General features: G+C 40.7%; 1 protein-coding gene across 1 annotated transcript in view; it reads right to left on the minus strand.

The window, feature by feature from the left end:
• The window catches only part of erbb4b (erb-b2 receptor tyrosine kinase 4b), a 309,188-nt gene that overhangs the window by 102,616 nt on the left and 179,338 nt on the right, over positions 1-27,234 (minus strand). Inside the window, exon 3 of the mRNA XM_079665758.1 lies at positions 20,916-21,133. Within this exon, the coding sequence (XP_079521884.1) occupies positions 20,916-21,133 (218 nt within the window). The remainder of the gene's footprint in view (positions 1-20,915; positions 21,134-27,234) is intronic.

The raw sequence follows: 27,234 nt of genomic DNA on the forward strand, positions 1-27,234 counted from the left end.
ATTTTGCACATGTGAACTTGGCCCCTACATGTTTTCAGCATTCAGCTACTGCATCTTAACCGTTAAGATTGTACATTATGTTCATTTTTTGGTTCTTGTTGCAACTCACATTTCTCCTAGTGTGAAAATACAGTTTGACTTGAGGCAAGAGCAGGATTTGGGTTTTGGTTGGAACAACTTATCTTGAGACATATACTACAAATGCAGGTTGTTGCAGGGGTCAGGCAGGCAGGACAAAGCTGTGTCATATTCCTATTTTTTGTTTTCGCATCCTTCTATTCCCACAGTGGGAGCAGATCAATTATGCCTCACTACAACAACAAAATCAAGCCTACAACAAAAAAATCCATCTGGAAGGGACAGCAGCCCTTACAAGTTTGTAATTTTATATGTCATGAAGGTGGTGGAGAAAGAATCATGTGTCCTGTCATCATAATATGCATAACTTTGTCAAACCAATGATTGCAGTTGTTTTATTCATTTTGTCACACAGTCTGTTGAATTATTGGATACGGAGGGTGGTTCCGATTATTGTTATGCAGGACTTTAGAAAATGCCTAATCCTGACTTTTATGTGAGAAAGAGGGGGAAAAAATAGAAAGAAAGACGAATAAGAACGAGAAAAAGCCACAGAGAGACGGAAGGTAGGAAAGAAAGCCCTACAAACAGATTACTGACACGGGGCTGAAACTGACAAGACACATAATCATACACAGGACGCCCTGCAAGCACCACATTGCAACAGCCAAATACACAAAGACCTGATCTAATGATTATTTCTGGATAATAGGTTGTGGTGTTACCTACACAAGCACCCAACCTCAGCTCTCCTTCTCTATCTTTCTGCATGTGTGGTGGGAGTTGGGGAAAGAAATTAATCCTGCCTCTCACCACAGGAGGGATATAGCTCGGCTAGGAGGAGGTTGTGTCTCAAATTCTAATTGTTTGCACAATAAGATGCTTCTGGCTAAGTTGGGCAATAGACAAACCAACACACAAGGCACAGCAGTTGTTATGACAAAATGCCAACAGGACATATCAACCCTGGTTAAGCAAGATACAAATACTTCCTCCTGGGTATTCACCTTTGTATGGCTCATGGGTCTGTAATCGGAGCACTGCATGTTAAGGTGCATATCCGAGACATATTCAAATGTACATGCATTTGTTGTAATCATGTCTGAATAAAGAACATGTCATAGCTAAAGCATCACCAGGACCAGCATTTCAAATAAAACACATTGCTTGCCTATTGCTTGATAGCTTTGACACCATGATGAAAAATGTAACATGGATACATGTAGAGGCAGTTTAAAAGGATCCAAACCTGATAGATATCGACTGGACAATTATTAAAAAAGACTACAATTTCACATTTCCTTTTCACCTGAGTTACGACTTTATTCTCATTGGTGGATACAACCACCGTTTTTCATGAATCTAATCTGGGTACGCATACAAAAAATTTGAATTTAGGTACCAACTCTACCAAAACAATTGCCAGGATTATTAAATGTGTGGTAAACAAGTGAGACAAGGTGTTTTGACTAATTCCAGCTGGACGGGAGCAGCATTCACACTCTCAAACACATTGTATAAACAGACTGGGAAAAAAAACACTCTCTTCAACACTGTCACAACAAGTGACCCTCAACACCATCCAAAGGGGTTCCACCAACTTGTAATGCTTCCTCGCACAAATTATACATTTGGATCTGCACAGACATACACACACTTACAGTTCACACACTAAAGTGCAGTGTGACATGACCAAGTTCAAAATGCTGGAAAACTGTTTAATTGGCTCCTTGCTGGTGCTTTGCCCAGGACAGTTACAGCATTTCCCATGGCCTCTGTCACCAATATTTGAATAATTAACACAAATATAGTACATAACACTCACATGCAGAACTTGTACAAGCGTTGGTTTTCATTACAAGTAAATGCTTGGCATGCACATTTGCTGGATGTTCAGTTGGTGGCCAGGGGGAGATCAATGGTTAAATCTTTGTTGCTGATTGTTTAGTGGGTAGAGAAAATATCTTAATTAGTTTGTTCACATAGCTAAAGCTGGTCTCTCCATACTACCCCCTCCCCTCTCACTTCGTCCTGAGAGCAACTCCTGCCGTCTCTGAATGAGTGTATGAAAGGCAATCTTCAATATCAGGATGTATGACCGTTGGATTAAAACAATATACAATTCAAGGAGGCAGAACAAATGTATGCAGGCAATTATTTTGATGGTAAGTGCCGGTTGTGGTCTTTTTTTCCCTTTATTGCAGTGTAGGGAAGACTTTAATTAAGACTGGGAGGCAAATAGCAAACCAATGATCAGAAAAAAAGCCATATTAATGACTTTATGAGAGTGAATTTTTAAGTGGTGTGTGGATTGCTTAATGAAGAAAAATGTAGGACAAAAATAACTTTAGGGTTGGAGGACTACATTATCAAACTTTTGCAATCAGAACACAACAACAAATACATTAATAAAGATATTCTATTCCTCTCAGGAGGCAAAATAAACTGTACACATAACGTGAAGAAAAACAAGCCAGCTTGAAAAGGAAACAGTAACACAGTCAGCAAAACAGTAGTTAAAATGATAGAAAGACTGTAACAGATTCAGGAAGAAACTCAAACAGTCAGGCAATTACAGTAGATAGACAGGTATTCAATCAGAAAGACGGGAGTTTCTCCTCTCCTCGATCAGCGGGCCTGGAGATTTTACCCTGGGACTTCACTGTACTGTCTTATTGACTCCAAGAGCTTCTACTTGGTCTCGGGCTCAGCGCTGCTATCAGCTCAGTGGAACAGAGGGGAGAAACTCTGCGGGAAGATCAAGATGCATTCTGGGTCAAAGAGGCTAAATGCTGGGGCGCAGATCCTGCTGTACACCCCAGCAGCAGTGGAAGGCAGAAGTTGTTGCTAGGATTCACTGAACAGACGGACCAGCATAACTGCCACAATGAGGGGATGAGTGCACACATAGAGACATTTCTCAGAAAGAAACACGCTAAAAACATATTTACATATACACATGTTTGGCTCAGGGTTGGCAGTAATGAGGCCCTCAATACTATACGTGCTTTGAGCATCAATTTGGTAACCATTGGACTTTATCAGTGGCCTTGTAACTCGAAGGACACTAATTATAAACCCTACAACACCAGTGGCAATGTAGGTAGGAATGTCAGCTGTATTTTACCGGCTTTCTTTGAATGCTATTATAAAAATAGACTATGTCAGTGGTCAGTGGAATTGAATTAAATATATATGTCTGGGAAGCGCACAATAGCCATGTTGCTGCGCCCTTACCAACTACGGATATAAAAAGAAAATAAGAGAATCAATAAGTAGTTCCATAGCGAAAACAGAAAATGAGAGTGTTATGCATACTCACAGAAAACTGAGTGCAGAGAAAATAGAAAACAACATTCAAGGAGAACTTGACCACTTCAATATCAACTATGTCTAGATGAAAGAATGAGTGAGTGAAAAATAAAGATTGTACATACTGTTTGGATAGATAAAGAATAAATTACATAGAGTGATGGATGGTAAATTGTGGGAGAATGGATGACATCTCTTTTATCAGCCTCATCCATCAGTGTATCTATTCATGCGTCGTGATAGATGATGGCTACAGAAACATATAATGAGAAAGAAGAAAAAATGTAAAGCATGTCTAAAATATGGTTGCAAAGGATGAATATATGATGCATGAATTAGTGAATGGATCTGGCTGATGAAGCAGTCCCACTCCAGAGGCTGCAGCCTCTTCAGCACTCCTACACCCACTTCTAAAAACATCATAAACAACCAGCCATGAGTTGTAAGAGAAGCCTTTTTCCAGGTTTCCAGGCGCTGCTCATGTTGCCACGCAGTGCTGTGTCAATCACTGTGCTCTGAGTTGCTCTGTTTCCGACAGGAGACGTCAGGACGGCAAATCTCTGCCTTTGCTCTACAAATAGGTGATCTCCCCTCTCACCCATCATCTGCTGCAGATTCACACTTCCTTCCTTGCCCTCCAGTCCCCACTGTTGCCAAGGAAATGCTTGCGTCATCCAGATGCAAAGTGCATGTGTGTATGTATTTGCATTTAGGAAAAAGACAAGAACAAGATAAATGAGTTCACACAAGTACAGGGATTTGCCTTGTATACTCATGTGTACATGAACGTGTACGAGAGGAAGAGACAGACCATCAGAAACTCTGTGCATACAAAGAGGGAACTCTGTGTTTGTGTGTGTGACATGAGCACTGTTCAATTCTTTTTAGATCTTCCGTTCCATGCGTGTGGATGGAGCTACTCGATCACTCAAATGCATATATATTTGTCGATCATCTTAATGACAGAGTTCGTTGTCTCAATAGATAATGATATGTCAAAACAAATCATTTTGTGGGGTTCCACAAGGTTGAGTCGTAGGACAACTACTCAATAAATGTTATAGCTTTCGTGGCCTATAGGTGAGGGACCCACAAGAGACAGAACATTTTAAAAAATGAGGCATTTTAGGGCTGGATGACTTGTAGATGCACGTATGGGTCAAGCTTTACATCCAGAGCTACAGCAGCTGTTTCACAACAGTTTTGAAAGGCCGAGTAGTACTCTGATGAACGAGGACCTGAATTTAAGGTCTAAAATGTGTGGAGTGCCCATACAATCTATATATAAACCCCATGGTGGTTTTTTCTGTCCATAGATGTATTTTGCTGATAATACCAAACACATTTAAGTGGCTGTAATTTGAAAAGTGACCGATTGATGGTTGATTTGACATATTAGTGCCTGGTGGCAATACAATGTTTACCAGCGCAACCATATTAACTTGAATATTTCATGTATGTTCTTACTGTCAGAGAGAGATCATGCCAATACAAATGAATGATCTAGGAATAACCATTACCTTCCGGTGGTGTGTCATCTATGACTTTGAACTTGATTTAAGGGCTCTCTTTTCAACACAGTGAAACTAATGCACATTTTTAAATCAGGTCTACGTCTACACACATAATGAATTCCTTAATACAAGATCTTTAGTGTCGCAGCGTGCTTCACAAACTTAATATTTATATTCCCATGTCATGCTTTTCTGGTTATTGTGTGTTATGTAGCTTTTTGTAAACGGTCTGCAAAGTCACAAACCCTCAAAGTACACCCTGTAGCGATTAAAACTCTAACACAGAAAATACCTGTCTATGCTGCCCAAGAACGCTTCGTTGGAGATTTTTCTTTTTCCATTGTTTCCTTCCTGAGTACAGTGACGTGACCATGCCCAGGTCCAAATGGACCAACCCGTGGAGCTCCACACACACACACACACTCACTCAGCCTTATCTTTTCTCAGCTGCGCTACTCCTTGGAGTTTCGCCGGCACACACCTTATCCAACAAGCCATTTAGGACAGAAAGTGAATACACATACTATACAGAGATGCTGTATGAGAAACCAATGTGAGTTTGGAACATTGAACAATGTAAATATATTCTAGTAGACCTCAACAATGTAATTATGATCAGTAGAAATGCCCATGACATGGGACCTTTAAGGTCAATGGATGGAGCCCCTCCCACACAAATGGCATGCAACTTTAACATTTCTACGAAGTCCCCAAGCGAAATGGTGGTACCGATGTAATTGCACTTTTATGTGTTTAACTATTGACCAGAAAAGAACAACTGCATTCATTTGACTACATACTTTGCGAGAGGTTCACAAGAGAGATGGTAGCGCTGGGATTTGAATGTCTCTGCGGTCAAGAGCAGCAGCGTGGGCTGGTTGGCTGTGTGTGTGTGTGTGTGTGTGTGTGTGTGTGTGTGTGTGTGTGTGTGTGTGTGTGTGTGTGTGTGTGTGTGTGTGTGTGTGTGTGTGTGTGTGTGTGTGTGTGTGTGTGTGTGTGTGTGTGTGTGTGTGTGTGTGTGTGTGTGTGTGTGTGTGCATACAATTGGAACAAAAATGAACTCTCAAAGGTTTATGGAAAGAGAAGCATTACAATGGAAGAAAATTACAGATATTGAAGATTGAATGGAGAGAAAAACACGTCCATTGAATTAATGATTTAATACACATATGTAGTACATATGTTCAGTATGTACAGTATGTTTCTTCCTGTGTGTCTGCATATGTATGTGAAGACACTCAGGTCTCCCACATTAAATGCACATTTAATTTTTAACATGGTGAATGACATTCATGGCTGAGTGGCTGTGGCAGTGCACAGCATCACGTGTGCAGCAGGAGGCTAACACTTTGCAATTTCTGTGAACAATTTACAACCTCTTTTATCCAAACGCAAAAATAACTGAATTTGAAACCATTAGTCTCACCAATGGCTGTTATTTCCTTTAAACCTAAATCTGGCTTTTCAGTGTTTGGGATAAACAAGTCGGAAAATCTCATATAAAAGGTAGGCTAAAATAAGTGACACAGGGAGGAAAAAAGAAAAATACCATAATGGAGAAAACATAAATCGTTTTCAAGAGGCAAGATCTGTGGATAAAACAATAGCAACATAAGGAAGATCATTACATATGATATTGGTATAGAAATGATGTTAGATAAAATAAACATACATACAAGTATTATTATCTTAAATATGACTGGTTGTGATTGTGTTATGACTTCAGAAAGAAAACCATTCTATGCTCATCTTCAATCTTTACAATTGATACATTGTTCTAGTCTACAAAATAACATGTGTCCTTTTTATCCTTTGTGTTACTCGGGAGGAGAAATGCTGTTGAGGTATTTGCTGATGTATAGTAGATGGCATGGGGGCGTCGGCCATGGCCCCCATCCCCCAAACATACGCCTCTTACCCGCCAAGATAATTGCATTCACAGGCTGCTGATTAAATTTGGCCCATCCCTCACGCAATTGTTTCCTATGAGTCTTTATGAAAAATGGCTGAGATTTGGGGATTATGGAATTATACCAGAGCAAGGCAAAGCATCTACTTAAAGATGAGAAGAGGAAAACATAAAATCATGACAGAATGTTTATGGAAGGAGGGGGGCTGGGTATCTTTGCTCTTTTTCAACTTAAACTGTGATAAAGCCTTGGTAATCTGAGCTTTATGGGTAGGGCGGAGGAGGAGGAGAAAATCTTATTACAATACCTTGTGATAAAACAAATCTGCAAGCAAGAAAGAAAAACAAAACCATGAAAACAGCTGAGGAGAGAGACAAAGAGGGAAGACAAAAAGATTAACAAGGGGACAAACAAGTGAGTGATTTAAAAAAAAGACTAAAAGGACCTTCAATTGCTGCTGCTGAGGGCCACTTAGCTTATCAAGGCTGATGTGTGATCAGCCTGCCAGCTGAATTGAAATGAGCCACGCTCTCTGGAATGGGCAAAACAAAACAGGGTCTGAGAGAGGCAGTGAGAAAGAGAAGTAAAGAAGGAAAACCAAGGGCAGAAAGAGCCTACAGTATCTTACCACAAGCATACCAAGTATGTTGGTTTACCACCGACGAAGTTGGCTTCAATCAGTGCATTATTTGCTAAGGCAACAACACGTCATGTGGCCTTATTTTTCCAGGCCCACTGAAAGACATCAAGTAACACACTACAGGCCATGGCTCTAACTTGGTTCACACAGGACTTTTGTGTGGTGGGAATCAGCCAGGGTTGGAAGGTCCACCCGGAAGACTGTAATGTAAATGTAAAGTACAACGATGCAGGCAGCTCTGCCAAAGTTAATAATATAATCATCTAAATGTGTTATTTTTGTAACACAGTGATGATGTCATTTTAGTCTGATAAGTGTGTCAGGGTTTAGAGGGTCAGCATTGATGTCACACAACCCCCTTGTGTGACATCAATGCTGACCCTCTAGTGGTACTTGTTATGAGCCACTAATCAAACACGATGGCAAAGTTGTTAAGCTGTGCCACTCCAACATGACACACACAACTGTAGAGTTTGATGGATTGTTTTGGACTACGGAACAATTTAAGAAAGGACTGATGGCAGCTGAGGTGCCCACTGTTATGATTGACACAATTTGTCTTCTTTTCAATGCACATATGCTGGTTCTGGATCATACTATGTGGTAAATACATAAGAAAGGCAGCAGAAAGCAATCCAATAGGAGCTTTATTTATATGTAATGATAGGGTAATATGTATGTATATTGCTTGGCCTTTGGCGTGCCATGTATTACATTACATTACATGTTACTTGTTAGACGCTTTTATCCAAAGCAGCTTACATACTCAATACTGTGGGCAATCCCCACAGGAGCAATTTGGGGTAAAGTGTCTTGCACAGGGACACAACGACATGCTGACTGCAGTGGGGTTTGAACCTGTGCTCCCCTGATCCGAACACCAATGCACTACTCCACTGCGTCACAGCCTCCCTATGTATCTTAAAAGAAAATATTTTGAAACAGGTTAAATGTCTTACAATGGCAACCAGCATTATTTTATTAGCATCAACAGTCTTCCCTGCTAAAAGGTAAATAGCCGCTTTGTCATTGTAACGTTTTTACAAATCACTCATGTTAATGACACTCTAAGCAATTGTTTGATAGTGCCTCAGTTGCCTAGTAGCTAAAGGCATGTTATAGGTGATATTGAATGTAGGGCAATCGATCTTTAAGTTAAAAGACAGACTATATGTTATGCTGTGAACAAGGAATTTACAACCAAGAAGGAAAGCATTTGGGATGTCATCATTTACTATTTGTATCAATAAATCATAAGATAATATCACAGGGTTGCATTATGTGTTGTTTAGTTTAGGCCTGTTACGTTATTACTGCACTGGGTGTATAATCACGCTCCAAAACAATGAGACTAACAATGAACCAAGCTATGAAATCTTTGCCAATGGTCTACTATCACTAAAGATACAGAGCACTTAAATACAAAGTTCCTACTAATATTTAACATCATGGATGATTAAAAAAATGGTGTAAGCAGGTTTCAATATCATGGAGGTTCTTTTCAATCACTGCCATTACATTACTTTACATTACATTGCTTTTAGCTGACGCTTTTACCCAAAGCAACTTACAATAAGTACATTCGACCAGGAAGATACAACCTTGAAGAAAACAGAATCATATAAGTACACCAGGTTTCATAGAGCCAAACATTTCAAGTGCTACTCAACTGGCTTTAGATAAGGCAGTCCTTTATTAGTATATAAGTGCTTTGTTAGCAGTACTTTGTTAGTAATTCTATCGCTCAAAGTGGAGTCGATGTATGTTACCTTCTTTCAAATGTGTGCTCTCTTTATCTCTCTCAGTTCTGGTAAACAGAGTGTGATGTTGGCAAAAGTGTTTTAGTAATTAAAAAGATTACTTAAGAATCCTGCTATTTGTATTTGTTTCTCTGTCCTGAAGGTAAGAATGCCCACCGATTTTGTGATGTCAGCTGACATTACATTGTCTCAGGAAAAACTGAGCAGATGCTTTGAGACCACACCCGTGACCAAGCTGACCTCTGTGGATGGGCAATAAAATGTGCCTCCCAGCCTGGTTGTTGCAATAACACACAATAATAAAAAACTGAATATGACATTATCAAAGAGGCACCTGGTAGATATAATGGCGCTTCAGAAAAATGCCATTCATGGAAACAAGATATTTTTAGCATTACTGTACATTACATGTTACTTGTTAGACGCTTTTATCCAAAGCGACTTACATACTTATACTCAATACTGTGGGCAATCCCCACAGGAGCAATTTGCGGTGAAGTGTCTTGCCCAGGGACACAACGACATGCTGACTGCAGTGGGGTTTGACCCTGCGATCCCCTGATCTCCCTGATCCGATCACGAACGCACTAAACAACTGCGCCACACGCACCCGCATTACAAAAATTAAATATACCATAGAGAAAGGTCTGTACACGTTTTTAAAATGTTTTATTTGTTAAAGTCATGTCTGGTGTTGCCTGTACTAACACCCACCGTATCTCTGTCTGGACCTGAGATGAACAGGAAAGTCCTGTTCATGTCCCATTACCCATCGCTGCCCCCATCAATAGCTGTTTCACTTACCCAAGGCTTCGGCATAAGAGGCAAGAAATATGCATATTAATTATTAAGATGCCAGGGGAGAAAAAAGAGGAGTTGTATCGTAAGGGGTAATCTGTGTGTTCATGTGTGTGATGGCATTGAAAAAAGGTTACTAAATTGTTTCTGGGAGCCAGGTTTCTCTTAGACTTGTGAAAAGCAAGTTTAAATGGCAACCATTTAAATTGGGAATTATATAGCTAGAAATATCAGCCATGTTATCCCACTGTTTAAATATGGTCTGTAGGGATGTAACGATATACCGAATATCGCGGTATCGCGGTAAATAAACTTCCCAATACCGTCGTGAGACTGACAAACTCTACCGGGATTTTCCCAAAAAAATTTTTCAAAAAGATATTTTTTTTTTGTAAACACTTTTTTTTTTTTTAAACCTTTATTTAACCAGGTGGTCCCATTGAGATCATCGATCTCTTTTTCAAGAGATACCTGTCTAACATGGCAGCAAGTAGGTTACAACATGAAAATAAAACAACAGATAACACAAAAGGACATCGTATTTACAGGGCTACATTTAAACACCTAGAGACATTGACAAGTATCAACCATATATTTATATCTCGCCCTGTCAATAAGCCTGGCGTTAGACTTTTTCGCTGTCCGTCATTTCGACAGACAGGATCATAAAATATCCGTCATAATCCCTTATTACCCGTCGGGTCTGAAAAGTTCACGATAGAGCATGCGCGTGAACTGTCAACGGGGGGGGGGCCGGTGTTATGCCGTGTGTGCATGCACTTCGCGGGACGCGCACAGCGTAAAGCAAGACCTCCCAGACATGTATTGATCTGTACGGCAAAGTACGGTTTGGAAACTATATCATTTCCTTTTGGAGGGCATGCATAACACGGCATAACACCAGAGCCTCGCTGCGGGGAAACGTTGGTGCTGTTCCGAGTTTGTTCTAATCTGTCAAAATGACAGACTGCTTTCAGATTTTTCCGTCATTGTTAAATAAAATATTCGGTTAACGCGACCACTGGTGTCCCAGCAACATCAGTACCAAGCGAGAGAGTTTTTTCCAGAGCAGGGGATATTGTAAATGCCCAAACACCCCAGCTTATAAATACCTGGAAATGTGGACATTCTCATATTCCTAAAAACCTGTCTGATGATGCTGAGTGAGTGACTAGTGAGTTTGAGTTGAGTTACTTGAAAAACTAAAGTGAAACTTGATTTATTTTATTGCAGGGTCTGATTATTAAATGTCCTTGTTTATTTGTGAGATGCAGTGGCATAAAGAAAATGCTTACTTTGTTTGGTAGTACTAGTAGGTACAAAAACACTGGTTTTCTTGTTCCAGTCTGTTACTGTCACTTTGTTTTTGACACTTTAAAATACTGCCATCCTACAAAAATGCTGTAAAAATCTGATTTATTATGTAATAAAAAAACATTTTCCGAGTAAAAAAATGTTTTATTGAAAAAAAAATCAGATTTTTTTTCTTCTTCCCTTTATTATTCAATATCGTGATAAATACCGTACCGTGGACTTGTTATCGCGATATTATCGTACCGTGAGTTTTTGGTATCGTTACATCCCTAATGGTCTGTATATCTTGTCAGTATATAACATATGATCCACATATAAACTGCTATCGCAGACTCAAATCCTATCATCTTTGTAAACACATTATACAAAGTGTCATGTGGAAAATGGATGTCACAAATGATTACAACATAACACTACAAGAACTAAGTTTAAAAACACACCAACCGCCTAACCCTGATTTCAGAACTTTTTTATATGAATGTTAAACACGTCATGACTTAATAGTGAACATCTTTTATCACCTTGAGTCCACAGGTGTCCATTTAGGCCTCATAACTAAGTTGATAGAATGTGACATTTTCCTCAGTGGCTTTTGAGACCCACTGAGCTGTCAGTCAGCTCCTATTTTATTTTACTTCCCATCTCATTTTGGTCCTCCTCTGAGATGAGCACTGAGCGCCTCTGACATCAAAGACCTGTCTGAAACACAGACTGGCCTTCAGAAAAAAATTCGGAGCCGCATGTCAAGGCTGCACAGCCATGCACTGACAGCCAGTCAGTGGTAGTAACTGAACATGACAATCCCAGCGTTTGTTTTAAATCTGCAAGCAGATCTTTGGCACACTTTTTAAAACATGGAATAATAAATAGAACGTCCAAAAAAACAGGAACATCAATGAGAAAAGGGTGAAGCCCTTCTTTTGTTTTGTTGAACTTTGGCTGTCTGCATGTTACGTATAGTGTGACACAGCAGTGTTCAGTCAAAGATAGAAAGTTACAAAGTATTAATACTACACAGTTTTGAAATGACAGGTGAAGTCACTGAGAAGAGTCATACTGTTGTTTTACTGCAAAGAGAACACAAGAACAAAACATATAGTGATATTTTCCCCAACTTAGGCATTTGATAATATATAATTTGAGCAACCATTTAAAACCATATAGTGTCTAGTTTAAACTTTGCACAGTTCAAGTTGCTGAGAACACGTTACGTAACATATAGGGCATATTAATCCCCAGCATACACACTTAATCAGACATAACACTCATTCTGTCTCTTGTCTCATGATGAAACAACAGTGTAGAATTCAGAAGAGATATTTACTAAGTGATCAGCGTCCTATTGGTCTCTGAGCCAGTTTTACATCGACATCGTGGCAGATCTTAGCCTGATCTAAGCCATAGCCCGGGGCGATGGCAATATTGGAGTAAGAGGGAAGAGGACTGTGTTTTGATAATTAATTGGCATTAAAATTCCTTCCACGCCTACTTTAACTTTTAATGAGGTGAAAGTCGACTCTCCCTTCCAGCGGGCCGCAGAGGCTCAGTTCGGAAGGCAAATTGGTAATAAAGGCCAATGTAGTCAACTTTAGGTAAGACTGGATATTTCTCAAGCTGATGAAAGGTGAGGCAGAGATGGAGGCTTGGTGTGGACTATATTTGTAATCAGTGAGGATAGTTAAAGTCCTTCTAGGTTGGTCCATAATGCAATTGCGGGCTAAGGCAATGTACATTATTTATCAGAAACCGGCACATACAACACATTTAGGCACTGCTGTACTGATGAATTCACACACTAGTATGCTTGCATGCATAAACATATACATGGTGCTCAAAATAGAAAGAAATACTCTAGCTCTTTATTTCTGATTAACATCTAAAACAAAACCAACCCATTTATTTCAAATGCTCGAAGCTGTGTCCTTCACAAGCATTGGAAATGTCTACAATTTGGAAGATCAGAGTCGTCAGCATCAGGTCTACATTTTCTAGATTTCTAGATTGTTCTGTCTATGGGGTGAGATGTTCTTTGTGCTAGTATTCATTGTTGCATGATTTCAACTATATTGAAGCAAAGATGTGGTAAGACAAATATTGCATTAATTATACAACATCAATTAGTATTGGTTATGGTAGGAGGTGGTGATTGGAGCTAAAGGGTGAACATGTTATTCCATCGATGATGAAAATAGGTGACCAGGGTTGCCATGGGAGTCTATCCAAGGGTCGATTCAGACAACCATAATAGTATTAGCAACATTCAGATTTGATGATTATCAATCTGCCTTTCCCTTTGCCAAATGCTACTTGTTAATACATAGTTTTCGAACATAAGTCGTTATGTGAAACAATTTGTGAAACAGTCTGTGATGGACGAGAGTGAAATGGAATGCACGCTATTTGTTGTTTGCATATATCACGCAGTCTGTCTTCCGGTTGCCTCTTTTGAATGACGAATACACACTACCGCTACCTGCTGGTAAGGAGAGTTATTACCACTCACGCATGCGCAGTGCGTACGTGCTACTTGGCCGTCGGCTGAAGTCTTTGCGGTGTGTTCCAGTGCGACTTTTTGGCCAAGACACAGGAGACGTGAGGCGACACAACAATTGGGTCGGGACGTGTTCTTTGGTGTCAGTTTGGTGTGTCAGGGCCTTAATAGTTTAACTATCTCTGTCACACAGTGGTACTACAGGGCAATCAATTAGCACCAAACAACACTGATGGCCCGTTACGGACTTCAATTTAACATGTGCCTTCTCACGAACCACATTAGAGGCGTACAAATGTGACAATGTGAATGTCGTCCTTCAAAAAGAAAGTCCCTCTTGCCCCTCTCAGGAGTGGTGAAATATTGAGTGTGACACAAGATTAATTGCATGGGAAGTAATCAATTAGACACACAATTGAAGGAGACCTAAGGTCTGTGGGCTGCCAGGCAAGAGGCTCAACTAAATTCTGGCGACGTGCACTGAACCAATCTTGCCTGCCTCCTGTGGCTGAATTGCTCTTTCTTCTGTTAGTAGTTAGAGGGTGAATGGAAGTCTCAGGGATCAGAAGAAGGCAGCAATTTGATGTTTCCCTCTCAGCAGTCCGTTGTCTGGGGAAACCACACTGAGCCAAAAAGTCCGCTTCAACTTACTCTAACCCATCTCCTCCTTTCTCTGCCTTCCTTGTGCAATGAACAATACATGTTCAGCAGGTTATGGCTTTCACTCACTGAGTTTTTCCTATCAAACTATTTCAGTGGGCTTTGAAGAACACAATAGGACTGTGCTCAAACAGGTGCTGTGGAACATGGTACAAAATTACATTGCATGCATTTGTGTTGAAGGCATCAATGTGACAAATCAAGACAGCCAACTAAAATATGATGAGAGTCACAGAGCCAAGGAAAGAGGGATAAAGCGATTGAAGGAAGACAGAAAACAGGGTGGATAAAGAGAGAGCAGATGGGCCATGAAGGAGTGGATAACGCCTTGGCGTAAAACACAGGCTTGTGTACATGCATGCAACGAGAGAGGATCATTCAGCAGATGGGGCCTCAGATTGGATGCTTCATTTTGGACAGACGCAGTGCAGGCGTTGGGTGGTTAGGAAAATGAATCAACAACACAAAACAAAACTGAAAAAAAAATTAAACGATACTGGATAAGATGAGGGAAGGGAAGAGGTAGGGAGGGAGGGAGGGGGTGGGTCGCAGTAAAATGCGATAACTCGGAGAGCTCATCTGTGTTGTGCTCCTTATTGAGGCTGTTATTACTTTGCCAGGGAAGCAGCCTGTAATTACCATGTGAAAGCACAGAAGCTGCCCGGGGTTCATGTGAATCCAGACGGAAGTGCTGAAAATGTTTGCCTAAGCAGGAAGCAAGACACTGCGGGTCAGCATGCATCAAAATACAGATTAGGAACTTTGAAAATGTCAGGAGACCGCTCTGTTTAACCTTTATCTCGCTATGGGGAGAAAAGGTAACAAAAAAAAATTGTCAAAGCTTATGTTTTGCAGTGATCACAAAAATCTTGAAATAAAAACCTTTCACATACCAGCTTTTTGTCTTAGGATAGGAGGCAAGTCCTCACAATATCACTTTCTATACATAAATGTCTTTCTCACAAACTCGTATCAAACAAACAACTCAACTAAACTTTTCACACACAAGCCAAGGGTCTTACATTTCTTATTCAGTGCTACACACACCCCTGTGCACACACACCATCCCTCAACTTTTCCAAGCTTGACTGTCTTATATTTCATATTCATGAGGATAACTTAGCTAAGCTTGATTGAAAGGTGCATCGAAGGGAGTCCTATCCCAGCTCAGACTTAGACCTCCTACACTCCATCCTGCAGTCCCCTTAAATCCAGAGAGTCCCCTCACAGCTCACAGAGAGTGCACCAGAAAAATCAATAAGTGCAATGCTACAATATACTAGCGACAAATTGATTTCATCCTAAGGCAATTTCAACCCAAGTAGAAATACGGGTGGGTTTCAGAACTGAAGTGGTCGCTTACTGAGCCTTCCCTCGATTAGCCCCTTTTGTAGTTCATATTTTATATCATTTATATATGTTCCTTATGGGTTATATCGATCATTTTACACGTATCCTGGGAGCTGCTGGCAAAGGAACAGTGGACCTATATGACAGGAACATCAAACGCCGTGTAATGAATGAGACAGCCAGCCTCGGCCTCACTAAAGCACTTAACGGAAGGGAAGAGTTTTGATGTACTGCTTGATGTACAGTAGTGGATCTATCCTGATGGTTCAAGCTGACATACTTAAATCTTATACCTCAGCAGCAAACAGAGCTTCTTCAACTGTCAGGTGCAACTGTGCAGTAATATGACAGTCCCTTCAAGAAATGTTTCCTGTTATAAATAGATACGTTGGTATTTAAGGTATGTTACTGGTCCAATCATTTGGGAAGGATTCTGGATAATCTTTTGTAACTTAAGATGCACATTATCAAAAATGAAGTTGCAACTAATAAACCCAAACATATAGAGAAAACATATGCTGGAATAGCAGCATGATGACAACAACCAATGAGAAGCCAAAGCCTAAAAAAAGGAACACATCATATCAATGATGATGAAGCCAAGGCAGATAGCAATATGGCTTTGATCCATTTAGGAATTAGAGACAGGTAGCCAGGTAAAAGCATCTAGTAACAATTATACTTTATATAAGTTGGACCTGATCTGGGTCCAAGGTAGAATCTAAGCTTTTAGGAACCAAGGGTAGCATTTTAGACTTCTGTTTGGTATGTCGAGAGAAATTAATTGAGAGGATCCTCCAAGAACAAGACCTATGTGTCATTAGAAATGTTTTGCATTACAATATTAAGTTTGCACTATTCTACTTGTTAACAGGAATAGAAAAACCAGGGTGAAACTCAAACAATCAGATTTATCAAGTGGAGCAGATTCAGGCCATGGCTGTTGTGTATAACTTCCCCCTTCACTTCATGGCTTGAGGCCATGGATAGCACATCAAACAGCAGCTTCTCACACAGTCCAGCCCTGGTTCCCTTAGCACTGGCTTTATCTTGGCACCACAATGAAGAGGACCAGCTTGGCAAAAAACTGCTAGTGGTGCTGGACCAACGCGATTCCCTAAGTATGGCGCAACATGCAAGAGAGAATTGAAGTTAGAACATTATCACAAGCACACACTGTTTTTGCACACACAGTCGTGGACAGCTCTGGGGGATCACCAGGAAGGAACAGATGAGGAGAACAATGAGAGACAATTGAATTATTTAAACAAAGGGTTTGGAAACAGCAGAGACACACGCTCAGTGCTATGTGTCTCCCTCAAAAGTTGAAATAAAGTGTACTTTCTGAATTAATTGTGATCTCTCACTACAGAGAGCACTTTTCCATTCCAGTGCAATGACATTGTCTTTCTCATGTTGCCTCGGTGTCTCCTTGACCTACTTGCAATAAGGCTTATATTATTTATTAATGCATTTATGCAATATTACTTCCACAGCATCAAGGGGTGAAAAGCTTAAGTCTACTGTGTGCCACCAGGCCAATCTGCTTGCTCTGGGAGCCCATCCCCACAAAGAAATGAGCACCGAAACTCATTTCAAAGCACATTTTACTGACATCAACGAGGACATGCATGGCACTTTGTGGAGCCACCTAATAAATCATTCAAAACTCATTTTTCATGCAGTCCTATGTGTAAAAGATAATAAGCAAAATAATTCATGTTATGATAGCACTGAAGTGAAAAAAGGGAAGAAAACATAACAGTGTTGGAACAGTTGGACTTAACACAACTGACCAGGGGCCTCATTTATAAAGCCTTGCGTAGGATTGACGTAGGAAGGTTGCTTGCGAAGGACAAAGCAAATACATATGCACCGACACTCTCCGATTCATAAAAGACAGTGTACCGGCACAGGACTTGCGTACGGCACATCCTACGCCGGTTTCCCTTTATAAATCACAATCAACTCGAAATGCGGTGCAGCTTTTGCGGGCTTCACGTAACACCCATATTTGCCTATAAATAGTCAAATAAATGCCCTTTCATTCATTCATTTTGACTGACTGCATGAAGAAGATTGCAGGAAATGACGACACACCGTGTCAGATTTTGGTTATTTTGGGGAGGTCGAGATAAATCATATTGTTTGGTGGATGCAGTTTGAAGAGTAGCAGCATGGAGGTCAAATCGTCACCAAAATAAATAAATAAGTGGTCCGAAAAAGGTTAATGACAAAAAAAATACACATAGCCTTCCTCAGGCAGTGTGTTTGTACCGGGGACAGGAGACCCCCCCTTGATGAGAAACTGTAAGAAATGATCGGGGAATCCCTCCGGAGTGGAGTCATGACGACTGGATCTGAATTATGTTTTTGTATTCGGTGGTTTGTGTTCCAGCTTTCGATCAGCAACTATATATCCATAATCCACCAGTTAAAGAAAAATAAACTAATGTGTTGTACAATTGACCACATAGCCTATGGTGTTCTTAGTTTCCATACCTCCTGTGTTTTACGAGCGATTTATCAAGTAGGCTATTGGCGAACGGCATAAAACATGATTAAACATGATAGTATATAAAACCATGCTCGTATCTACAACCTATAGAAATGCAAAACGGCGTCAGTTTAAAGTAATTCTGTCCTCCTGCTTACCGCATCATTTATGAGAATACATTTCTTAAAAAGAGAACATAATCGAGGGGTGATCAATAACATTTCCGTATTTATTTATTTCTCCCAGTTATGTTTTTGTGTGCACTGAGGAGTCTCAAACAGGCGTTTGTTAAATCATTTTAAGATTGGCTTTAATCAATTTGGGAAAATGAATTATTCATATATGATAAATGAGAGGTAACATTTTATTTATGATATTATTTCCACATATTTCTCTCCATTCTTCCTTCTGCCAACGGTGTCACAGTTTCTCGTCCCTCCCGTGTTTGTGCTTAGTGCGTACGCATGGGTCAGAGTTTGCGTGGAGGACCGCACATTTTCCCGCCAAGTTAGTTTTTTATAAATCGCAAACAGTGTGTAGAAACTGGCATACGCCATCTTTTGTGCGTACGCACCGTTTATAAATGAGGCCCCAGGACTTATTTTCTACTTACGGCCCGTCTACACTACAGGCATCAAAAAATCTTGAAGGTGGGCGTGTCTGAAGAATGGCGATTTTTTGCGAGCAACGCGACCAACAACCAATCACATGAATCTCCCGCCCCCGACATACAAAGCAATAGGAATGTTAAAACGAAGTAAACTGGATATCTCCAAACAGACGAAAAACCTACCAGTTTCACCCACTGTCTCTGCCACCTCCCTCCATGCCTGGTTCCTCCGGTTTGTATCCCGGTAAATAGTTCTGGTCGTAAAGAACCGGGTGATTTATTACCGTAATATCTCATTTGGAATATGAGGAAATGAACTGCGGTCTGGCTCTCCCAGCTTGCACGCGGTTTGATTGGCTAGGGCTTGCACTGGCGGGATTTGCATAAACGGGATTTGATTGGCTGATGCCAAGCATCGAGCCTCAAAAGTTGAACATTGCTCAACTTTTGATGCCGATAGATGCTCGTGATGCTTGCAAAGCCATGCCATGCTCCCCACAATGCAGTTCGGCGAAGATTAAAAATCTTCTACGTCACCCCATTCAAGTGAATGGGCGAAGCGTTGAAAGCATTTTTCGATGCCTGTAGTGTAGACGAGCCGTTAGTGTTATTTAGCTGATTGATTATTTCTTAATTTTCAGTCACTCAGAATATCAGTGTGGTTGGAAATGAGTGAATAACACCTGCTCTTGTGTTGCACAGATGATGAGCTGGCCCCAGCATGCCCCACTTAGCCCTGCATTGGAGAATATTCTACGTATTTTTGCAAGTCAAGAGCTTCATGTCTCGCTGACCTCAAGGTCAGTGTGCCTGCAGAAAACCTAGCAGAACAAGGATCTATTGTTCAGAGAAAGACAGAGCCTCCCAGACAACGTTTTCTTACTTATTACGCTATCTATCAGCAATCACATTCACTGTCGCTCCAACTTCTGAGGAAACAGGCTGGGGTCGAATGCAGAGAGGGTTGTAAATCAGACGACGGACACTTTGTTTCCAGTGATAGGCAATGGTTGGAAACAACAGAGGTGATAACATCTTTTCACAGCATCACAAGTCAGCATCGTATCCCTTAGTGGGAGAGGGTTGTTTAGTTGTGATAACAGCACCAGTCGGGTTATTGGGAGAAGAAGAAGAGACAGACTCTGTATATGTCCTTGTTTGAAGGTGATAGAAGCCAATAAACCACTGCCGGCACATTGGCAAATGTATTAATTGCACAATGTACTTTCCGATAGTGTTTTGGGAAAAGATGGGACACAACTTAGATCAGTGTGAAACGACATTAATATATGTTGCTAGTCAGCAAAGATAATTATAAAGCAGAGAGTAGATAAACTATTTCTAGGCAACTTTTGATTAACTCTAGCACCCAAACAAGCAGGATCTGATCACAGACGATTTCAGCTGTAAGAACTTTTTTAAATCATTAACTCCAAGGATTGCAATTTGAAACACGGTAGTGAGAGAAGTGAATAATAAATGTTAGGTGAGAGTCTGTGAAGCATTCCAATCCCCCCCCAAAAAAGCTTTCAAAATACTTGTCGGCTTCCACTCGACCACACTGATGAGTGGATGGCCTCCATTTGCAAAGACTGCTTCTGACTCATCCATTATAAAAAATAACATTACATACACGTTTTGGAGAAGATTGCTTTACCCATGCTGGGCAGTGTGCTTCAGAGTAAAACAGAACCTTGGTCAGTAATGAGCTTCTGATTTTAGCCTTAGGAGTAAAAGCATCTCATCATTAGCTGTCGTAGCCTTTTAGGAGGGCCCAGCAGGTTCTGAATGATAGGGTAAACATGAACACAAACTCCAGGAGGCATGGAAATAAAGAATGTTAAATATTTGATTTCATGTAAAAACAAGCTTTAAAAATTATAATAATTGCATTCAAAGTAAAGTTGCACCATCATTAGCTTACAGGCCACAACTTTTTATAAAAGCCAGTCAAATTCTCACAACACGCAACACAGACACTTAAGCAGGCATAGAACTATTGAATGACTCGCCTGTGAGGTTCTTCAGACCCAACTGGCGTAATCCGAAATTTCCATCACGTCTGTAGTTGAGGAAGATTGCGAGGGAGTAGCGGTCCTCATACAGCTTGTTCCCTCGGATGATCCTCAAGTTCTCCAACGGCAGGTAGTCAAACTGGTTCAGGGCCACTAACACATAGCCTGTCACTTCTCGGATAGACTGTGGACAGAGTGACAGAGGGGTTTGAGTTAGTGAGGGTTTTAGCTGCGCATAATGGTTTCAATCTAGTACATGGCTAAGAGGTATTTTATCAAACTGTAGTGCCTGCTAGCTTTGAGCAGCTATTTTCAAGTTTCCCAGTGTATGAGTCTCAGTGTGCTTTCAGCCAACAATGCACCACAAGTGCATGATGCTACAGTATATTTGGTTAGCTTTCCATTTGGTAACATGTTTGGCAACATGATCAAGAGCTTTAGTGTCTACTTCATACAATCTTTTTTGACATCTACATTGCTCTTGTTTTACACTTGTAATAATTTATTTCAAAGAGAACACTCGACTGAGTCTCTCTGATTTGAGCTATTTTAAGCTATTGTAATGTGTTCTGCTGATTATAGGCTGTTGAAAATTATGCACTTTCAAAGTTCAGGTCTGGAATCTGTAAGTGGGAGTGAACAAAAGTTGAATGCACTTAATAATTATGTGTCAGTCTACCTTGCAGATATCTAGAATTCTCTTCCATCTGAGATCAAGCCATTAAACATAACTGAATGTGCTATCTAGGGTAGTGCTTCAAGTTGTTACGTCTTGTTCCTGTGTTGTTTTCGTCTGCAGGCAGCTCTCATCCTGCTTCCTGCAGTACACACTTTCTGGTAAACTGATTGCAATTCATCCTTTTATTTGTCAATTATACAATATTCAGTAGTAGAAAATTACCATTGACCATGAAGTAACACTATTACAAATATAATAGTATATATAAAAATAGAAATGCAGTAACAACATGTCAATGTTCATTAAAATGTATTATTTACATCCACAAAGAAATCTCAATTGTTCTTCTCCTACCCTTCAGTTCTTATACATGTCAAATTGTACATCAAGGGTAATTAAGGGCATTACCTTAAGCTTTCACAAAATGTACAGAATACATATGTGTACATGCCAAGAGGGGCATATAAATAAAGCAGCAGAGAAGAAAAATAAACAAACTAAATAAATCAAACTGGGATGAAAAAAGGAGTCAGGCGTACATCAGATGATTGGCAACATCTATCTTGAAGGTCACTTTACTCAGATGCAATCATGCCAGCGAGTTGAGTTAGAGCATCTGAGTGAGGAGAACTTGCTTGCGGGTTTGTGACCTCAATGCAAAACTTGGCACAGGGTTCGGCTCTCATGTCCGGGGCCCTGCCTGGGGTGACTGAGCCACAAGGACAGCCATTGCTTCACACTTTAAATGTCATTTAGGAGAGGATATAGCAACTGTCGAGAGTTTGGCGCGGAGCCACCCAGTTGGAGCTGCAGTTGGATGAATCAAAGTGACAGGCTGTGTCCTCTTTCCACCATCCACCATCATGGTGGCTGTCATTAGCAGACAGGCGGTCAGAGAAGTCTTTCCACGCCGGCCCCGATGATGCTGATAATCAACAAGTTTGTGTGTGAAGTGCTGTTGCAGCTGATGTGCTGAGCTGAAATAAGTCCTAAGGAGGGCCCTGGCAGTGTAGTCATGGCGTCTGACAGCTGTCAGAGAGCATGGCCATCAGCCATCAGTAAGTAAGCCACAGACACAGTTCTGTCATCATTGCCCTGCTGATTACCATTAATAGAAACAGACTGGCAAGAGTCTGGTGAGTCTGTGTGTCAGTACAGTATGTGTGTATTCATGTGTTTATCGGTCCATACATTAGTTTGAAAACAAGATAACAAAAAGCTACTTTTTGCAGTTAAACATACTGTAACATTTGTAGAATCACTGAATAAAATGATAATGCTTGGTGTACAAATGTTGATGCATGTCCATTTGTATTGGTACTTAAGCTGCATGCATAAACACACAATAAAGTTTATTTGAGGTGTGTTATTCTCCATCAGCATGAACACAGCGTTACAATCAGTGCCACACATCACACTTAGACTTTATTTTACTGGCCAATAACTGAGGTCTGTTGGGTGACTCATATTTACCCTGCTGTGGGTTTGAAGATCTTTACGACCCATCGTCCTCACCTACTATCCACGTGCTTTTTTCTAGCTACCAAAAGATAGAGGATGGCACCCAGCAGTGACAGTGATTAACTCTAGCTGACTGATTTTTAGCATATACAGTGGCTGATTATTAGTTTTGGCCACACACTTCATTTGTGCTTTCTTAATTTTTTTTCTTTTTGCAGAGCCTGTTTATTACCCCACTTGGAAGGTCCCCGGTTTGTTATTTTCAAGCCACCAAAATCAATACTTTCCAAAGTGCAGCCTAGCAGAGGGAAATAAAACGAGGGAGAAAGAAGATGGCAGCTACACAAGCTTTTCTCCCCACAGATTGTTTGTTCAATAATGAACTGCAAGAAAAAAAGGGAAACAACTTGTAGTGATTACAGGGCCTTGCTGAGCTAATGGCCAAATCTGCTCTGTGTGGTCATTTTCATTAAACACAGATCAACAAAACAAGCGTCCCCCGCCACAGCATGTGTGCATGCCAAGTGCACCGTATGCCCACTTCAGGGAAACAGGCAACTGGAGAAAAGTCTGTTAAGGAATACAACATGTGAAAATGTGTCAATACAAAGGAGCCCACAGTTATGATGGACTGGCAATGCTGAGTTTTTCACAGGAGCCATAGTAAAAGCAGAGTTATTTTTATTGTGTGTGTGCTTGCACTAAATGTATTCCTTAGTCATTTGAATGACCTCCTGTATTTAGCTTTAGTGCAATTAGAGCAATAAATTACTTTCTAAAGATAACAACTTGACACATTTTTGAGCTGGATTTCCGTCAGTAAAAATATCTTCAATTTGATACAGGTGTAAGGGGCACATGCGACAGAAATGCCAGCCTCATCGTATTGAAATCAAAGGTCTAACGCTCTCGTAGTCCTTTTTTCCTACACTAGTTTAGCAATGTATGTCAACATGGTCATCTCTTATAGCAAAATAGGCACACATTGTGATCATTCACATGTTGTCACTATAGGGTGTTAGACTCCTTCAATGCATGTAGACTGCATTGTTAAACAAACCTCCTTCTCACCCAACCCCAAACCCCACACACCCACCCTACATGCTTCCCTAGAGATCAATGCACCAGAGTCCCAGTAACAGTGAACAAAAGAGACGGAGAGAGCCAGATTCACTAGATTAACAGGGATTTCTCCCTCCTCTCTCCTCCCTCCTGCCCAAGCCAGAGCATTTGTGAACGGAAGTGTGGCAGCGGAACAAACCCCTCACTTGAGTCACCGGGACGTGCGCGGTTTTGAAATCGAGTCGTTCAATCCCCAACTTTAAAAGAGGAGAAGAGGGAGGGAGGTTTTGGGTAGAGTTAGCGAAGGATGGAGGCAGAGGGGATAGGGAAGTGAAGGGAAAGGGTGCAGAGAGGAGCTCAGTCGAGTGGATCGGACTCGGTCTACGTATATTTCTTTGAATAATTAAAACCACATCTGTTTCAGGTCAGGAAAAAAGACAGAAAGACAGCAGAGGTTCTGATGAGGGGGGGGGGGGGGGGGGGGGGGGTGTTGGGAGAGGTGATGCAGGGTCGAATCTGTAATGACACCATTAGCATGTTTAAAGAGACTGAATACACGTTAGCATGATTCCCTCTCATTTCCATACATATTGAGGCGTACCGTTGTGCTCCACAGGGCTGCGGTCATTGAAGTCTGATACACGGGAGTGCACTGGGGGGGCTTAAGGTTTGCCTTGCATCACTAAACCCTCATCCTCTATTTCCATATAGCTTCTCTAAACCCTGAGCTCACATCCACATCTGTAAACAGACACAGAATCCGGATGAAGTGTCTACAAGTGCCTGGGAGAAAATCTTCCAGAGTTTTCCCTGGATCTCATCCTTGATTTAAGTGACAACCATACTGGAAATATTGCTGGTAATTGCTCCATTTTAAAAAGCGAAGGCTTTATTAGTTTTTTGACATTAATTTCTGACATTATTCCACATAAATGAGACTTAACCCTCATTTGTGACTAACTCATGCATCTCACTCAGTTATAATATGACTTTATTTCATAATACTGGCGCTGTGTGAGTGCAATGTTCCACAGGGAAGCAGCCGTGATGGAATCTGAGGCTTTCCTTAATACACAAACTAACGGCAGCAGTGTTGATATGATTTGTGATTTGCTCTAAGTCGCCCAACTCCCGCCCGATAAACCACGGTAACACCTCAATCCCAACTGGAGTGGCTAAAACCCAATACGACCCACTTTACACACCTGCAGCTGATACTTCCTTTGATGTGTGTGTGTGTGTGTGTGTGTGTGTGTGTGTGTGTGTGTGTGTGTGTGTGTGTGTGTGTGTGTGTGTGTGTGTGTGTGTGTGTGTGTGTGTGTGTAGGCGTGTGTATGTGCATCACTTAAGAGTCTTTTATTGCTTGGACAAGATTATTTTGATGACTCATCTTTGAGTCAAAATCCCTTCTGTTACTTACATCAGACCTCTTATGCTCTCATGAAACAGATCTGTGTGTGTGTGTGTGTGTGTGTGTGTGTGTGTGTGTGTGTGTGTGTGTGTGTGTGTGTGTGTGTGTGTGTGTGTGTGTGTGTGTGTGTGTGTGTGTGTGTGTGTGTGTGTGTGTGTGTGGTTGGCTGTACAAAGGAATCCTCAAGTGAGATTAAACAGTTTTTTTTGTTGTTGACTGTAGTGAAAAATACAAAAAAGAAATAGAGACATGAAAGATTTGAAACCACTCTGTGGGCATTCCATGTCCTTCCCTTGCCTCTACCTGGGGTCAATGCCAGCTGCTTTCTAGAAACACTGTTTTGCCAAAGGATTTCATAGAGAATTTCCATATAGCAAACACAATTACAAATTCCATCTATAGTTAGGCAATAAAGGATTTCAGAGAAACATGAACAGGTTAAGATGATTTAAACAGAAAAAAGGCATTAGAACAGGAATAATATGACCGTTATAAAATTGTTTGAGACTTGCTTACTAATGAGATCGGCAATAATAGGTGACTTTGAGAAGTCCCTGTTCAGAGTGTGAGTGTCATGTACACAGAGGCAATGTGTAGTATTCTTTTGATGCTTGATTGTCATTGGTTTTGACAGTCTACTTGTCAAGCACGATGACAAGAAAGCCCTGTGAGGTGCATACATCATTGACAGAAAACACCATGATGGCTACAAATAGGGAAAACATTACCGACAAAGTAGGACAAAAAACCAAAAGAACATGGTGTAAGAATATCAAGTATCAAACTGGAAGTTGGGTCAACCATTTCAGTTTAAATCGACGAAGAAAGCTTAGAAATATATTATAAAATCGTATATATCCAAGTACTATTATTTACAGGAGGTGGATGAGGTAGAGAAATCACGTGTCCCTGTCAACACTAATACTCCAAATACAAGTTGCCCAAAAAGAGCAGAAAAGGTTTATCTTACTGTAATCTCTGAGGGGTGTTTTCACATGTGCTGTAAATTGTACAGTGGAAACTGTTGGAACACTGGCTAGAAATGTCTATGCTTGTTGAGGAATAAAAGTGATACAGTAAAGTAGCAAAGTAAAAAGTTTGCCATCTTAAGTTTTTTTTTTTTATGCCGTATTATTTTCAAATGTTTTCAATCCCTCTCTCCCTCTCACACACAAACTGCCGTTCTATGAAGTAGTGGCTTTTTCCATGTCAAAAAAGTACAACTTCATATTTTAGGCTAAAGTTCCCAACATTTTTGATGCCATCATCGGTTTCCTTTGTCAAGGTTCTCTTCTATAGCACCATGACAGCACAAATCACATCTAAGGCGAAGGAACAAGACCTTACTTTTCAGGTCAACTCCTGAAAAAGAGCCATTAAAGGCACAATAACTAAGCTACCCTGAACTGCCCGCTCATGAATAACACTTCTCTGAGCCAAATGACCCTCATTAACAACCTACTAAAGCTTTAGAGCGAAACAGTGCATGCAATGGAGTTCCTCATTATCCAGTGCATTTATTTTTGGTATGGTCTTGTGCTTCAAAAATCCTCATCAGTCCGCTTTGTTTTTAAGATCATGGGAGAAATCATCACCTCTACGCTACATGTCAGTGGTGAAGCTAAAATCCAAAATGGCATCAACAGGGTATACTGTAATTGTGCGTTTTCTC

The sequence above is a fragment of the Notothenia rossii genome (genome assembly GCF_949606895.1).
Source record: "Notothenia rossii genome assembly, chromosome: 2".
Taxonomy (NCBI): Eukaryota; Metazoa; Chordata; class Actinopteri; order Perciformes; family Nototheniidae; genus Notothenia; species Notothenia rossii.